This window comes from Malus sylvestris, chromosome 14, assembly GCF_916048215.2.
Source record: "Malus sylvestris chromosome 14, drMalSylv7.2, whole genome shotgun sequence".
NCBI classification, from domain to species: domain Eukaryota; kingdom Viridiplantae; phylum Streptophyta; class Magnoliopsida; order Rosales; family Rosaceae; genus Malus; species Malus sylvestris.
The window spans coordinates 16201967-16216709 of record NC_062273.1 but is presented as its reverse complement, the minus strand read 5'-3'; the positions used below and the strand labels follow the sequence as shown (position 1 = coordinate 16216709).

The following is a 14743-nucleotide window of genomic DNA, read 5'->3' as shown; positions in this document are numbered from 1 at the left end:
TATCCCATTTTGTATCGATCAGTTAACAGCTTAGGAGACTCGAGCAGTAATAAGCATGGTTATGATGGCGAACTATAGGCACAGGCACAAAACGCCCTAACCCGGAAGTCCAATGCATTATCCATCTTTCGAAACTTTTATGCAACTAGAAAGGCTATGGGTTAAAAAATTCAAACTTGGACTCTATGCCATTTGAAAGAATAGTCAAAAAGGCAATCTAGAAATCATCCAATGGTGGCTCTGAACCCTAACCTTGAGTACGAATACTTATATCCCAAAACAACATACTAGGTCAAGTATGTCCTGTAACACCACATATTCAGCAAGTTCGAAAAGGGCATCCATACTAGGTAATCCCCCAAAGAAATCTTATTCCAAATAAGCTCTGATACGTGAAAATGTTTCAGCCAGGTCAGCCAAAGTAGTCACATCAGAAACGCTCAGGTCCGACGCATTAGGGTTCAACAAAAGGTTCTAAAAGTATTTCTGACCCTATGCTGGTGACCATGTCCCAAAAAAACTTTCATTTAAGATTCACTGGGGATGAACTGGCAACTCAACCTAAGGAAGAAACCTTCCTAAATGTCACCTTGGATATACGAAGACCCTCAACCACGAATCGAGAGTAAACAAGACAAAGATTGGAGGCCATTCTAGAACTCAAGATGATACTTTCTTATCCTTAATTCGATTAATACACCAAGGCATGTGCATAACAAAGGATTCTCCATGGGTTTAATATTTTAACATATGGCACCGGAGTAAGGTGGTACTCTGGATATCGTGATGGAAATATTTATGGGCACTAAGTTGAGGTAGTGTTTTTCATAATCAACATCACCAAGAGGGCCTCGAGTTCTGGCCTGGGCTGACAAACTTACATGTGCCTCGCTCTGTCACTCATTACTTCGAAGTTAACTTACTTCGGTAAACTATATTTGTAAACACGAATTTTCCTGTGATGAATGAGACAAGAACACGTGTACAAAATAATATTTTGTATTAATGATTTGGGGTTACAATCCCTTTATAGTTTGACCCTCTGATTTGATCTCCGTAAGATTTATGGATATTTTGTTGATCCAAGGGCCGTCGAGGCTTAATCTTGGATGAACGATTTGAAGTTTCTTCAAGGGCCTTAGGGGCTTAATCTTGAAGGTTGAGGGAAGCTTCTTCAAGGGGGCCTTTAGGGCTTGATCTTGAAGGTTGATGGATGAATGGATCTTCAAGGGCTTTTGGGCTTGATCTTAAAGAATGGATGTGTGGATTTGTTGATGTTGTTGATCCAAATGGTCGTTGGGGCTTGATCTTAGGATGAGCGAATGATGAACGATGAACACTTTCTTCAAGGGCCGCTGGGGCGTGATCTTGAATTGGTGGAAGTTCTTCAAGGGCCGTTAGGGGTTGATCATGAAGGAGGATTTGACGAAAAACGAAGAGAACTTTCTTGATCCTTCGGGATTTTATTAGGAGCTTTAGAGTTTCAAAGCTTCAAGGTTTTGGTGTGATGTCAATTGGTACACAAAAATGAATACCTTTGCTTCCTATTTATAGAATTCCAAAACTTTAGTTTTTGAATTTAAATAATCAGATGAAATAAATCATTTTCGCCAGGTGTTGACATGTGTCCTGTTTGATGACTTTTTCAATGATTTTCAATTTTTTGTTAAGTCACATGCTACGTGTAAAATTTATGTGACATATGAACGTTGAAATTTTAATTATTCATCAACATTTATTTCACTAAAATTTCGATGTCTACAATATTCTAAGGTATAAAAGCAAAGGATGAAAAGTTCCAACACTTAAATCGTTGCTCACTTAAGAAGGCAAGCACATGCACATGAAAAACAACAAGTAACAAAAGAAGAAAACTTTTCAATGCAGGGGAAAATAAGTCTGAGTCATAGAAGGGACATGCCCCTATCCTGACAAAACATTAAAGTCAATCTCCTTTAGTGGCATTTTTTCCTCAAGGAAAAGTCGAATGATCAGCTGGCACATTAGATGTTGCATTGTCACTAGAACTAGACTCTTCCCCTTGCTCCACTTCCGAATCTGAGATCTTGTTCAGTAAGTCTTTTGGCACATGCAAGTTAGTATTTCGAATTTCTTCATAGATCTTGTGAACGTCCTAGCACCCAGATGAACTTGTCGTGCATAGCTGGAGAGATACCAAAAGTTGTTCTCTTCGGTGAATTCTTCTTTAAATGTCTTTGATGAGCAACTCAAAGAGTCACTAGCTTGAACTCATGCATGTCCCTAAGCTGCTGAAGATCCATATAACGAATGTTGTCTTTTTGCAAAACTTCGTGAAGGAGTTCCTCCACCTCTGACTATAAGCCAGCTCGTATGATTTTCTAAGCACTTCATTATGAAGATAGTACCCTTGCCAATTCAAATTTCATATGTATTAAAGTCTACTCTACTTTGGCTGTGGCCTTATGTTCTTACTCCAGCTGCTCTTGTGCCTTAATGAGATTCGTCTTGTAGTCATTTGCCTTCGTTTCTTCAAGGGTAGCCGCGTCGATGTACCTCTCCAACTCTTTCCCATGGCCTTCCTTCATGACTTATTGTTCCATCTATATTCTTTTGATCTCCGCCAATTGAGCTTGTACTTGTTGCTCGAGCTCAAATTTAGTCTCTAATTCTTGTAAGGAATACCACTCGAGATGATGAATCTGCTTTACTTGTCAAAGTAGAGCCGTTTACGTCCATACGTGAGCTTGATCAGTGCCAATAAGAAGAAAAATACGATAATTACTGGAATCATTTTGCGAGAAAAGAATGAAAAGTTACCTCATAACGGCTCTCATGACATCGCATCATTACATCTTCAAATGCCGTGCGGACTTCTTTGTAATTTGCAGGGGCTATCGCGGCAGCAAGAAAAGCTCGAACATAATCCACATTTTGAAGGCCAATGACGTCCACTGAGAAAGATGACCTAGTCATAAATGAAGGCTGCATCCCTCCTTTATGTCTAGGCGGAGCAGTAGGCAAAAAAGTATCAACCTTGGTGGACGCCCCAACTAGTTCTGGCAAATCCCTTGCTACCAAAAGAGTTAGAATTGGAGTGAAAGGAAGTTCATGGGACTGGACTTCAATAGGACGGGGCGGCGAAACTTTCTGCTGTTGTGACGATAGGGCATCGAATTTGAAGTCAACCGGTTCTTATTGTCATGGTCTTTGTGAGATGACAGAGGAGGTTGGGGTCTTTCAATAAGAAGTTGCAGAACAGGTGGCTCTAAGCTTATAGAAGTGTCAGTGCTCCTTTTTTTCCTCAATAGTTGAGTCTCTTCCTCCATTTCTATGTTCGTGGGTACTAAATCTGTTATCGGCATATGTGTTTATAAGGAGCAACTAACAATGTCAATATCTCCCTCCCAATCATGTCGACAACTAGAATGTCTTTAAACAAATCCTTGTTCTGCTAAAGGACATCTAAGATATACGGCTCCCAAATGAGGCTAGGTCTTGACACAAAGTAATAGTGGCCACCAAAGTTTTTTCGTGCATTGAAAGCACTCTAAATTCCTAAAGGCCAAGTTCAGCCCTGAACCATTGATTTAGAAGCTCGAAGCATGTAAAGAGTTTAAAGGCGACTAGGGTTAAATTACAGATAGCCATGTCGTAGCTGATCAAGATGCCTTTTAGAAGGTCAGGCAGGGGAAATCGTAGACCTAAGTCTAGGAACCATGGGTGAATTCTGGTACGAGACGCTGGGGATCAGACAGCGCAAGAAGATCAACATAAACCTCTTGGCCAGGTTCCTACCAAACTTTACATTGATTCAAGATATCCAGATGACTTTCAATAAATGTTTAACCTTCTTCTCGATTGCGGACTCTCGTTAATGAAAAGATTGTAAGGTGAAATCTTGGGTAATTTTGAAGTCATGCTTGTAGACGTCATTGAAAGAGGTTGAAAAGATTGGGGAGTTTTTCAATGAGTAAAGGAAGAAAGTTTGAACCCTTTTTTCCTTGAATGATTTGGGGATTTTTTGAAAGAGGAAAAAAAGGGTCTGAGGTTATATAAATAGCATTTGATGGTGTCGTCCAACTGTTGAATATGGAGCCATCCTTTCGTTCTTACTTTATTATTGCTTCGTCCAAAGTCGGGCAAATAGTTCACTTTTCATTCATCGTCACGCTTCTCACACTATTCTGCTACTATTATATGTCGACAACATAGTTCTCACGGGCAGCAATTGACTCTTGATAACCCTTTCATTGAGGACTTGGGAAATGCATTTGACTTGAATAACTTAGGTCCAAGCGTCTTTCTCGGTTTGCAAGTGCAACACATCTCTACTGGAATCCACATTTCACAAGCCAAATATGACCACGGCCTGTTAAACATGCTCATATGCACGAACAGAAACAAAGCTCAACATAAGTGGCTGCTAAACATTTTCTCTCTGCTCATTTTGGGGAATTATTATCTGATCCCACCGAATATCGTTGCTTAGTTGGTTGCCTTCAATATTTGACGCTTACTCATCCGGATATCTCTTACAATGTCAGTCATGTGGCCCAGTTCATGATTTCCACTGGCACCTCGTCTACTTGTTGTAAACTTGTTGTAAAATGCATCCTACGATATACGTCAAAGGTTCCATAACTCATAGTTTATTTCTTCGCTCCCAACCTCCGTCCTCATAGATCATTGCCTATTCTATTGCGGATTGAGCAAGTTGTGTTGATACAAGATGGTCTACGATGGGTTCTTTGATATATCACGGAGGTAACTTGATCTCGTGTATTCTAAATTTACGTCGAACGTAGTAACAGATGTTGTCCCTTAAGAAGTCTTTTTGTGAGCAAGTCTGCAGGCTGACCAACTGATGGTAGAAATCGATCATGAACTCTCCAACACTACTCATTCACGAACAAAGTGGTAATCCAGTTCTATGTGACGTGCACGGGCATGGAATATTGGATTAACAGCCATGTAGGTTGTACTTAAGTTGTCATATTAGAGATGGACTGGAAAGGAAGTGGAAGTGCCTAATTCATAGAAGTGGTAAGAAAGCCAAAGCGTTTCAGCACAAGCATGGGAAAGTGCTCAGTATTCCAAACCAAGTGCAGAATCGGAATACCGAGCACTTTCCCATGCTTGTGCTGAAACGCTTTGGCTTTCTTACCACTTCTATGAATTGGGCACTTCCACTTCCTTTCCAATCCATCTCTAATATGATAACTTAAGTACAACCTACATGGCTGCTAATCCAGTATTCCATGCCCGTGCACGTCACATAGAACTGGATTACCACTTTGTTCGTGAATGAGTAGTGTTGGAGAGTTCATGATCGATTTCTACCATCAGTTGGTCAGCCTGCAGACTTGCTCACAAAAAGACTTCTTAAGGGACAACATCTGTTACTACGTTCCAAACTGGTCAGTCCTTCCACGCCCAGTTTACAGGGGATGTTAAACAAAATTCCTAGTCAACCTTGGAGTCTATCCAACAGTTGAAAATCAAACGTAACAGATAGTTTGTTTTAGAGATAAGCATGTAATTCACCTTGACTAGGACTCTCTTGTATACATGTATATTTATACAATAAATAGCAATGAGAAAATTATCTCCTGCAAACATATTTTTCCCGCCTCTCACTATTTTTCCACCTCTTCACTTTTCACAAATGGTCATAACCTTATATGGGGTTAGAATATCAGCACGCATGACTCCATATCTTTTTTTTTTTTTTTTTTTTTTTTTTTTTTGTTGAGAAACGGTAGTATCTACACTAAGGTGGTAAGGAAGTGCATGAAGCCTTAAAATGAGTTTGCCATAATAATGTGATTCACCTTCGTCTTTAGTGAGAATCAAACCTAAGAACTTTCACTTACAAGTAAAGTGAAATACCATTAAACCGTAGTACTAAAAGGCGACCGTGATTAATCTACTGATCATGGCATGTTGATCTAGCTAGGGTAACCTTTATTTCATTTATTTACGCGTGCACGTGGGGAGTTGATCTTAATAAGATCCCAAAAAATTGTTCTTATTAATGAGCATAACTAGAATTAGAAACAATTTGTGCTTAGCCGGCCACCATGATAAAAGTTTTGTTATGGAGATTGTAGATGATGTTTGTCATAACTCATACATGAATAGCATATATTCTAGTTATTTAGCGTATAGATTCCACCCTACGTGAATTAAGGACATGGATTCAGTTATTGGAAAATTTTGATTAACATGCATTAACTCATACCTTAAATCATTCTTGCCATTGATACAATGAGTACATTTCTAGGCTTAACATATCGCATCCAATAACATTTCTAGGCTTAACCTATCGCATCCAATAACATACTAGACCCAACACATTTTACTTGACTATAACCTATCATATCCAGTCCACCAAACGAATGCCTACAACAAATCCCTTTCCAACTGGAGATGACAGTCTCTTTTCCCGATTCGGGGTCAACCAACCCTTCTTTATTCTCATCATTCCCTCTATTTCTCTATATAAATATTGAGCAACCCGCAATCAAATATGGTTTTTATGATGATTATCAATGACTTTCGTGATAAATGAAACCCTACTTTAGCCTTTGTAAGTTTGGATAATTAGCTTCCTTAACTCTAAACCTCACAATTTACTTTTAACTTCTTAATGCTCAATTACTTGGATTTCTAGCCTTAGTTTAGGTTTTTAGTTCAAGTTGTCAAGAGAGGTCGCAAGGCTCATATTATTCAAGTAACGAAGAACTTCAATCGCAGCAAAGGTTTTTTTCTTTTGAGATTTAATTAGCCAACCGTCAATCCTTGGGTAACAAATGAGAGAGTGGCGGCTAAGATTTTGAAAAATGTTAGCTAATAGTTATTAGATAATATAAATACAACTGTTACCTTACAATGTCACAAATTGAAAGTTGGTTCAGAGGATTTCCTAAGGAAGATCTTGAGTTTCAGTCTCCCAGTCAATTTTGGTATAATTATTTAATTTCTATTTAAATAAATTTCATAAAATAAATAATATGAATATCGGTTCGGGCTGAACCGAAAGTATGACTTTCATAATTCAATCCGAATCTGAGGCGAACGGTTTGGGATAAAAACCGGAAAAAAAAACATCAAGATAAATCAGGTCGATTTCGATTCAAATTGGGCCGTGCCAATTATCTTATATAAGGATATTAGTTGCATTTGAATGATTTTCTAGTTGTTACTAGAACCACTAAATTCTAGATTAACGAATTAGTTTGGTCTTATATTTTAACCCTAAACAGAAGTGATGTATGTTTCCATTTGTAATTAAACAATTCAACGCCCATATTAACCGATCTGTGCAAGTTGAAAATTAGGCAAATTAACCTTATTATATTACCTATTAATCCAACTCTTCACATGTTCATGTGAATCATGCCACAACTTTTTTCATTTTGAAAATAAAGTTTACAAAGAAAGAAAATATAAAATCATAGCTAAATTTTTTTTGTGGCGACCTGCAAATAGTTATTCGTTGTTTAAGAGGTTATTCATGTCTTTAGCGCCTGTTTCTGAATAACTATTTCATCACTAAAAGTTTAATTTATTTGGGAGAAAAATGGAAAAGAGAATATAGCCCACAACTTTCATTTTCGTTATTTTTCTTTAGCTTTGTCGGCATGGTTAATTTTATATTTCCACCCTCTTTTGGTTGACAAAGAGAATTTTGTTAATAGGTAGGTAAACTAAATTTGTAGACTAAATTTGCAAACTAAATTATGCATTATCAATAAGAAATAAACATGTTAATCAATATTTAAATAATAATCCAATCATCAATTTTTATGTCATTTTGTTTACAAAATTTATCTATAAATTTAGTCTCTCTAGCATTACTCTTAGATTAATTAACAAAAAGAGAGAGATGTTTAAGAACAAGGACCCTTAATACATTTAAGTAATCAAAAGAGATTATGGTAGAGACATTTCATCCATGACTTAATGAGTTAACCAACCAATGCTTATAAAGGCAAAGTCCCAATATCTTTTCTCAGTAATCACTACTCAAAATCCCCAATGGTAGGCCCAAATGTGCACTCCATTGCTCCTCCTTAAAGCTAAGAATAATAATCATTGCTCCTTTCAGCTCTTCTCCCAAAGGGTCCTTATTTTAAAAAATAAAAATAAAAAAAATAAATAAATAAACGATTTTTATGTAAATATATTACTTTCGAAGTTTTAGCTTGCGATCCATCCAAGCAAAAGTCACTTCTTAATCTTCACATCAAATGTGGTAGATGTTTGCATCATCCCCTCGCTTTCGATACTGGTTCGCTGCATTTCGTTGATCTCTTTCCATAATATATTTCAAACTACGTATTAAAACGTTTGGCATGCCATATAAAACTATGTAAAGAAATACCTAATCGTTTAATTTGTGTTCCACGTTCTAACTAATCGTTTGGATTCATTGCAGCCAAGACAAGGACCTTGTCTCCAAAATACGTTTTTGCAAAAATATTTGACAAACGATTACTTAAGTTTTTCTTTAATCGTTTCCCTTCAAAAAAGATTTTCTACATTGCTATAGGTTTTTTTTTTTGGTCTATTAATTTTTAATGTTTATTAAAATCCAGAAACACTGTTTTCTTTAGGGCTAGTTTAGGATTGCTTAAATTTTTCTAAAAGAAACTTTTTTAAAAAGTCGGGACCTTATTGTGTTTTGTAAAGAAATTAAAAAAAAAGTTTTTTTTTTTTCAAAATCACAGATCCAAGACAGCAGAAAACATAAGCAACTCTACACATGTTTGTCAAAAAAACTTTTTTTTTTTAATTAGCGGTAGTTGAACGGTACCAATTAATGAAACTTTCATATTAACAATCCTATTCCCATCTTTTCTTTCTTTGCTAAAAGTACTTTTAGCACTACAGTTTAACACACACTTATCTGCTTTTTTTTTCACAACCGTTTATTCTCACCACACAGCAAAAGCAATTTTAAAAAAATAAATAAATAAATAACCCCAAACTAGCTCGTAATGTGTTCATAATCAATTTAATCAATCATCAACAGTTCTTCCTCATTTTTATTAACCATGCATAATCTGCTTTGGCCAAGAAGTACATATGTAGAAGTTCATGAAGGAAATTAATAAGGATAATTAAGACCTAGTATCTAATGGCCTGAGAGCTAACTTGGTTGTGGTTGGGAGAAAATCTCACACTGGGGAGTAGTATTATATAAAATTTTGGGTCTTTTCACGTATTACCATATTGCTTTCAGTCTCTAATACTCGATATAATTCACGTGATCATCCATCAGTATATAGTTCTCCAAATAATTAATGAAACAAGGCTGAATTGAAATTGAAGCAATTGAAGAAAGTTAAGGTTATCTAAAGAAAGTTAAGGTTTCACCGTAAAAAATCAAATACATATAAACACTTGCAAAATTTGTTCTTTCTCTGAAGTGGGATTCACTCTCAACAACAATGCCAAAAAAATTCTAAATGTGTACCCTAAAGTAAAAATACCTGTGAGTGAGTTTAATCAGGGAGTTGTACTAGATGAGGTCAAACATGTTAATTAATTAATCATGCATGTACACATAGACTTTATATATATATATGTGTGTGTGTGTGTGTGTGTGATCTTTATTTGTTCATTTCTTGTTATTAAAGCAAAAAATTAAACAAGTCGATAGAACATTAATAGAGAGGGCTGTATTGGATCACTGTGTATTTAATTTTCGGATGATCTTAAGTCATGCATATAGCAACAAACTGGCTACATTTGTCCTTCTCAATGTCCAATGATTCTTTTGGAAGCCATGAGGAACTAAACTAACCCAGAGTATAATTTGATTTAATTAACTCATGAATTGCGTCATGCCATCGTCACAAATGCATATTACGTACCAATAATGATACAAAAATCCTGTTAGTCGAGATGACGTCATGCATGCCTTTAGTAGTTTAGATGAAGCAATTATAATTAATCTATAAGTAAGCATTAAGGAATAGGGAAAATCAGAATTGACATGTCTCATTTTCATGAGGTCTCCATTGTCTCCTAACTAAACCTGAGAATATATAGCTGATAATTCGTATCATTTAACGCTAAATTACAACTTGGCAATGAACAACTGTATTCTTTGGTTATAAACTCTTCTTGGTTTTTGGGATTCAATTATAATGGTATAGATAGATTAGTCCATTACGTTCTTATAACCTCTTTGGTTAATTAATTTCTTTTGAGAAAAAAGGCTCACAATAAGTAACTTCAATGATATAACATGAGCATTCAATTCAAAATCAATTGGTATTGTGTGAACGGGCTCAATATTTTCAAATGCAACAATACAATATGAAAAGTATGTTACAAGTAACGTAATAACTTTGATTCAGTCATGTAATAACTTTGATTCTTGACCTCCTAGAGTATATTGCTACGTACGATGAGCTAAGAACTTTAGTACGTTGCAGGGTGAAAAGTTGCATTGCCATCGCATTTCAATGCAACAATACAATATGAAAAGTATGTTACAAGTACTACAAAATACTATTCATTTTTTGTTTTTGTCCTCATATCTTTTCATAAAATATTTATGGGAATTTACTTAAAACCTAAGTAATATATATTATAGTTGCCTTTGCCTAAATATTATAAGTTAGGTGTATATATATATATATATATATATATTTAATAAGCAAGTACACTAGCTATCAAATAGCTAGTAAAGGGTGATGTTTTTTTTTCCTAAAGTTAATTTGGGCATTGATAATTATTAGTTTATCTTGTGGATCAAGTCAGTTTTTTCAAAGTGTCTTGCTCAAAATAATTAATAGATTGTTCTGCAAAATGTGATACATGGAGCTGCATGCATTTTTAGTTTTGTGTGTGTCGGAGAGATATTTACTTGTTTCTAATACTAATTGTTTTTATTTTTACATTATCAAATCCTGATTATCTCCTAATCATAAATCATTAACTTACTATTCAGCAATACTTGATCTAACCCAAGGACTTTGAATTTCAATGAATATCAAATGGTCATTTGTTCCGATAAATTGGATATATCTTCCTATGTTTTGTTTAAGAATGGCACCCATATATAAACCATAATTCAGATTATAAAACCCTAGTTATGTTGATTTAGTTATGAAAAATGAAATGTAAAAAAAACTTATAATTACAGGTTACAAAAACACAGATATTTTCATGACCAACAGGTTACAAAAGCATATATATCACATATTACACCAGGATGTCGCCTAATTTATTCATAAAATTACCCTTTCTGTGAAATTTTCAACACATAAATACATTCCTTCCTGAACAAAAATTTAGACAATTACAATGACTTCATTCTCTCCCAATCATTTCCAAGCATAAAGCCTCACATATATATCTTGACGTGGTACAAAGTGATTGGTTGAAATGACCAATTGCTTCACAGTAGCAGAACAAGAAGGACCTAGGTGTGTGGAACCACCAGCATGACTTAGAGTACGTGAAGTTGGTTACGCAATACACAAATATGTACGTAGAAAATAGTAACCAACAATGGAATATGATATAATTAAGGGAGAGAAAGAGGTAGCTGATGGAATGTCATTGTAGGGTCACATGGAAATCTGCTTCCCTTATGGACCCCATCATGTCGGCTTATATCCTCATAGCCCCCTACTGTACTTGTATTACTTTTAAAGGGAGGTAGAGAGAGACCCAACTCTTACAAAACATCAATTTGGTGTTGGTGATTACCATCATCGCTATATCGAGTTTCATCAGTTCTGATATTCAAACGATATCAGAATCGATCAGAGTTCGGAGGGTTTAAGTTAATTAACAACATATTAGGAATTACAGATTAAGAAGATCAATAATGGGGCACCATTCTTGCTGCAACCAACAGAAGGTTAAGAGAGGGCTTTGGTCCCCTGAGGAAGATGAGAAACTCATCAGATACATCACTACTCATGGATATGGCTGTTGGAGTGAAGTCCCAGAAAAAGCTGGTCATGATCCTCTCTCTCTCTGTGTATTTGTTACTATTAATTATATCATAATTTAATTAATTACTGATGATAAAGGGTGCTTAATTGTTTTGTGTAATTTTCAGGGCTTCAAAGGTGTGGTAAAAGCTGCCGCTTGAGATGGATTAATTATTTGAGGCCTGATATTAGAAGAGGGAGATTTACTCCAGAAGAAGAGAAATTGATTATTAGCCTCCATGGGGTTGTAGGCAACAGGTTAATTTAACAAGCTGAATTATTAGCTAATTAATTTCATTAATCTATTTATTTCCTAATATGCAGTGACTGCATCCAATCCAAAATTTCAATTTTTTTTAGAGTGATGACGTTAGTAGACTAGACAGTTGTTTCAACCCTCCAAATTTAAAGCCATTGCCATGTTCGAAAAGCTCAATTGGGGTTTTGGGAAGCCTATACTTTTCTTATACAATGTATATAAACCTGAAGTTAATTTCTACTGTTTTTTTCTTGAAGAAGCAGCGCTTTTGAAAATTTAAATTCATTTCACCATTTTCAAATTATTTCAAGATTTTGGCGAGTCTGTTTTATCTTAGAACCTGTAAATTTGAAGCTTGTTTTGTTGTGGTTGTACGTATGTACTTGGAAGAAGTGCTTTTGAAGCTTGAGTTCATATGCTTCATTGATAAATAAAATCACATATAATGGTCACGTTTATTCTTTCCCATAATAATATAGACTAAAAAACCTTCTTTCCAATAGTAAGTTAATTGGTTCCGGGTGTCTGGAAAGAACTTGAGTGAAATGGACCTCTAACTGAATACAAACAAACTTTAAAAACAAGTTTTCGCAATCAAATATATATGTGTGTGTCAGGTTTATGTTTTAAATTTATAGCTAATCCAGAAGCTATCTTCATCACCTGTACCGTAAGAACCACATTCCACCTAATTTTTTTGCTGAAAGACGTTAAGCAGTCAAATTCGGAGGTTGGCTTTGAACATCTCAGCTCATGATGAATTTAATGCAGACACACACAATCATATTGTTAATGTAAATTACAAGTTAATTAATTAATTGCTTATGGAAGTTAAATACACGGTTAATTTAATTGCTCTATAGTTTGTTTACTAATAATATATATGCACCACTATAACTAACTATAACTATATTGTTATGTATGTAGATGGGCTCATATAGCAAGCCATCTGCCCGGAAGAACAGACAACGAGATCAAGAACTACTGGAATTCATGGATCAAAAAGAAGATTCGGAAGCCTTCCACACCTTCAAGTGCTTCCACAATAAGTCCACCACCTAGTGTTGATCATCATCAGCATATAATTCTCCAATTGGGTAATTACAATAACCAACTAGATTTTGCACACCAAGATTTGGGTACAACCCTAAAGCCTCAAGCTCAAGAAACCCTATTTTCTTCAACATGCCCTATGTTCATGTTTGATACAAGTACTACTGCCAATATTGAAGCAGCTCAAGAAAGTTACAATGCTCGCGGGGAGATTTTCCAAGACATGATTGTCGCAACGGATTTGAATTCATCTGAGCCGTGGAATTTGAATCAGCATCAAGTCCAGGCTTTCCCACCTCCGGCAACAATGTCATTTAATACTACAAATAGTAGTACTAATAATGTTACCATGGACACAAACTATTTGCCACCGTTGATCGAGAACATGGACAACATGGTACCGAACGTTGATCATCATCATCAATCTTGTAACAATATTGATGAGGAGGGAGATCATGATCAGATGGCCTTGGAGTGCTTAATGCAAAGGCATGAGTTGAATGAATGGGTTGTTTCCCAGCAACAATGTTCTAACTTTCTATTTTGGGACAATCTTGTTGATGATCAAGCGATAGTACTTGTTGGACAAGATCATGGGATTGCACATCCTGCTTCATCAAACGCAGTACAACTGTCTTCTTTTCCTCCATCTCTATGAAATATTAGTGGTGGTGTGAACAACGTACGTACAATGCTGTCCCTTCTAACTTTACCATGCACCTCTCTCTCTCTCTCTCTCTCTCTCTCTCTCTCTAGGAAGAACTTTTTCAAATTGGTCCAGGCTTTTGAGTACAGAGTTTGTTTTCTTTAATTTTCTGGTGAGAGTGATCGATTGTGAAATTAAAGTGAGCTGTAAAAAGGGAGTAACATAAGAAAATGCATGCAATGTTTATTTAATTTGGATTTGGGAACAGAAGAGGAATGAATAATACATGCAACGTGACCTTTGATCCTTTGTCTTGGTGTTGAATTACATATTCAGTACGAAATGATATTTCCTTTCCACTCATGCATGGCTTCTTAAATTCCAAGCTATGATACTCTTGAAAGATGAAGAAAATTAACCAGTTTGATTGCATGGATCCTCAAGCACATAGTTACTCCATGCTTAATCAGAAAAGGTCACGAAAAGTGAAAACTAAGAATATTATGAAAATAAAGGAAAGAGGAAAAACTAGCAATATTAGATATCTTATCTTATATATGTATATGTATGTTTTAATTAAATTAAGTACACTTGTGTGTTCATGGAAGTGTTACTGACACTGTCAAAATGTCATTTAATTTTCACTCTTTCATATTTTTTTTTCTCCTTACAGTTTTATTATTTTAAAGTGCATGACAACGTTTTTGAAGTGCCAATAACAATGCCTAAGCACATTATGTAACTAGTCTCTTTTGAAAAGTATTATATTGCAATACGAATGCCTATGGTCTGTGTGAATTTGAATGCATGCACACAAATCAAATGAAAACTTACACAAATGTA

At 35.5% G+C, this 14743-nt stretch overlaps 1 protein-coding gene across 1 annotated transcript; it reads left to right on the top strand.

The window, feature by feature from the left end:
- The first annotated feature begins 11664 nt into the window (after positions 1–11664).
- LOC126599993 (myb-related protein 308-like) lies at positions 11665–14209 on the top strand. Its single transcript, XM_050266487.1, has 3 exons — positions 11665–11966; positions 12071–12200; positions 13129–14209. The coding sequence occupies exons 1-3, from the start codon at positions 11834–11836 to the stop codon at positions 13910–13912; spliced, it is 1047 nt and encodes a 348-aa protein (XP_050122444.1). The 5' UTR covers positions 11665–11833; the 3' UTR covers positions 13913–14209.
- Positions 14210–14743: the final 534 nt, after the last annotated feature.

Coding starts and splice junctions, on each gene's coding strand:
- LOC126599993 (XM_050266487.1), top strand. CDS start 11,834: ATGGGGCACCATTCTTGCTGCAACCAACAGAAGGTTAAGAGAGGGCTT. Junction 11,967..12,070: donor TGAAGTCCCAGAAAAAGCTG/GTCATGATCCTC, acceptor TGTAATTTTCAG/GGCTTCAAAGGTGTGGTAAA. Junction 12,201..13,128: donor CATGGGGTTGTAGGCAACAG/GTTAATTTAACA, acceptor TTATGTATGTAG/ATGGGCTCATATAGCAAGCC.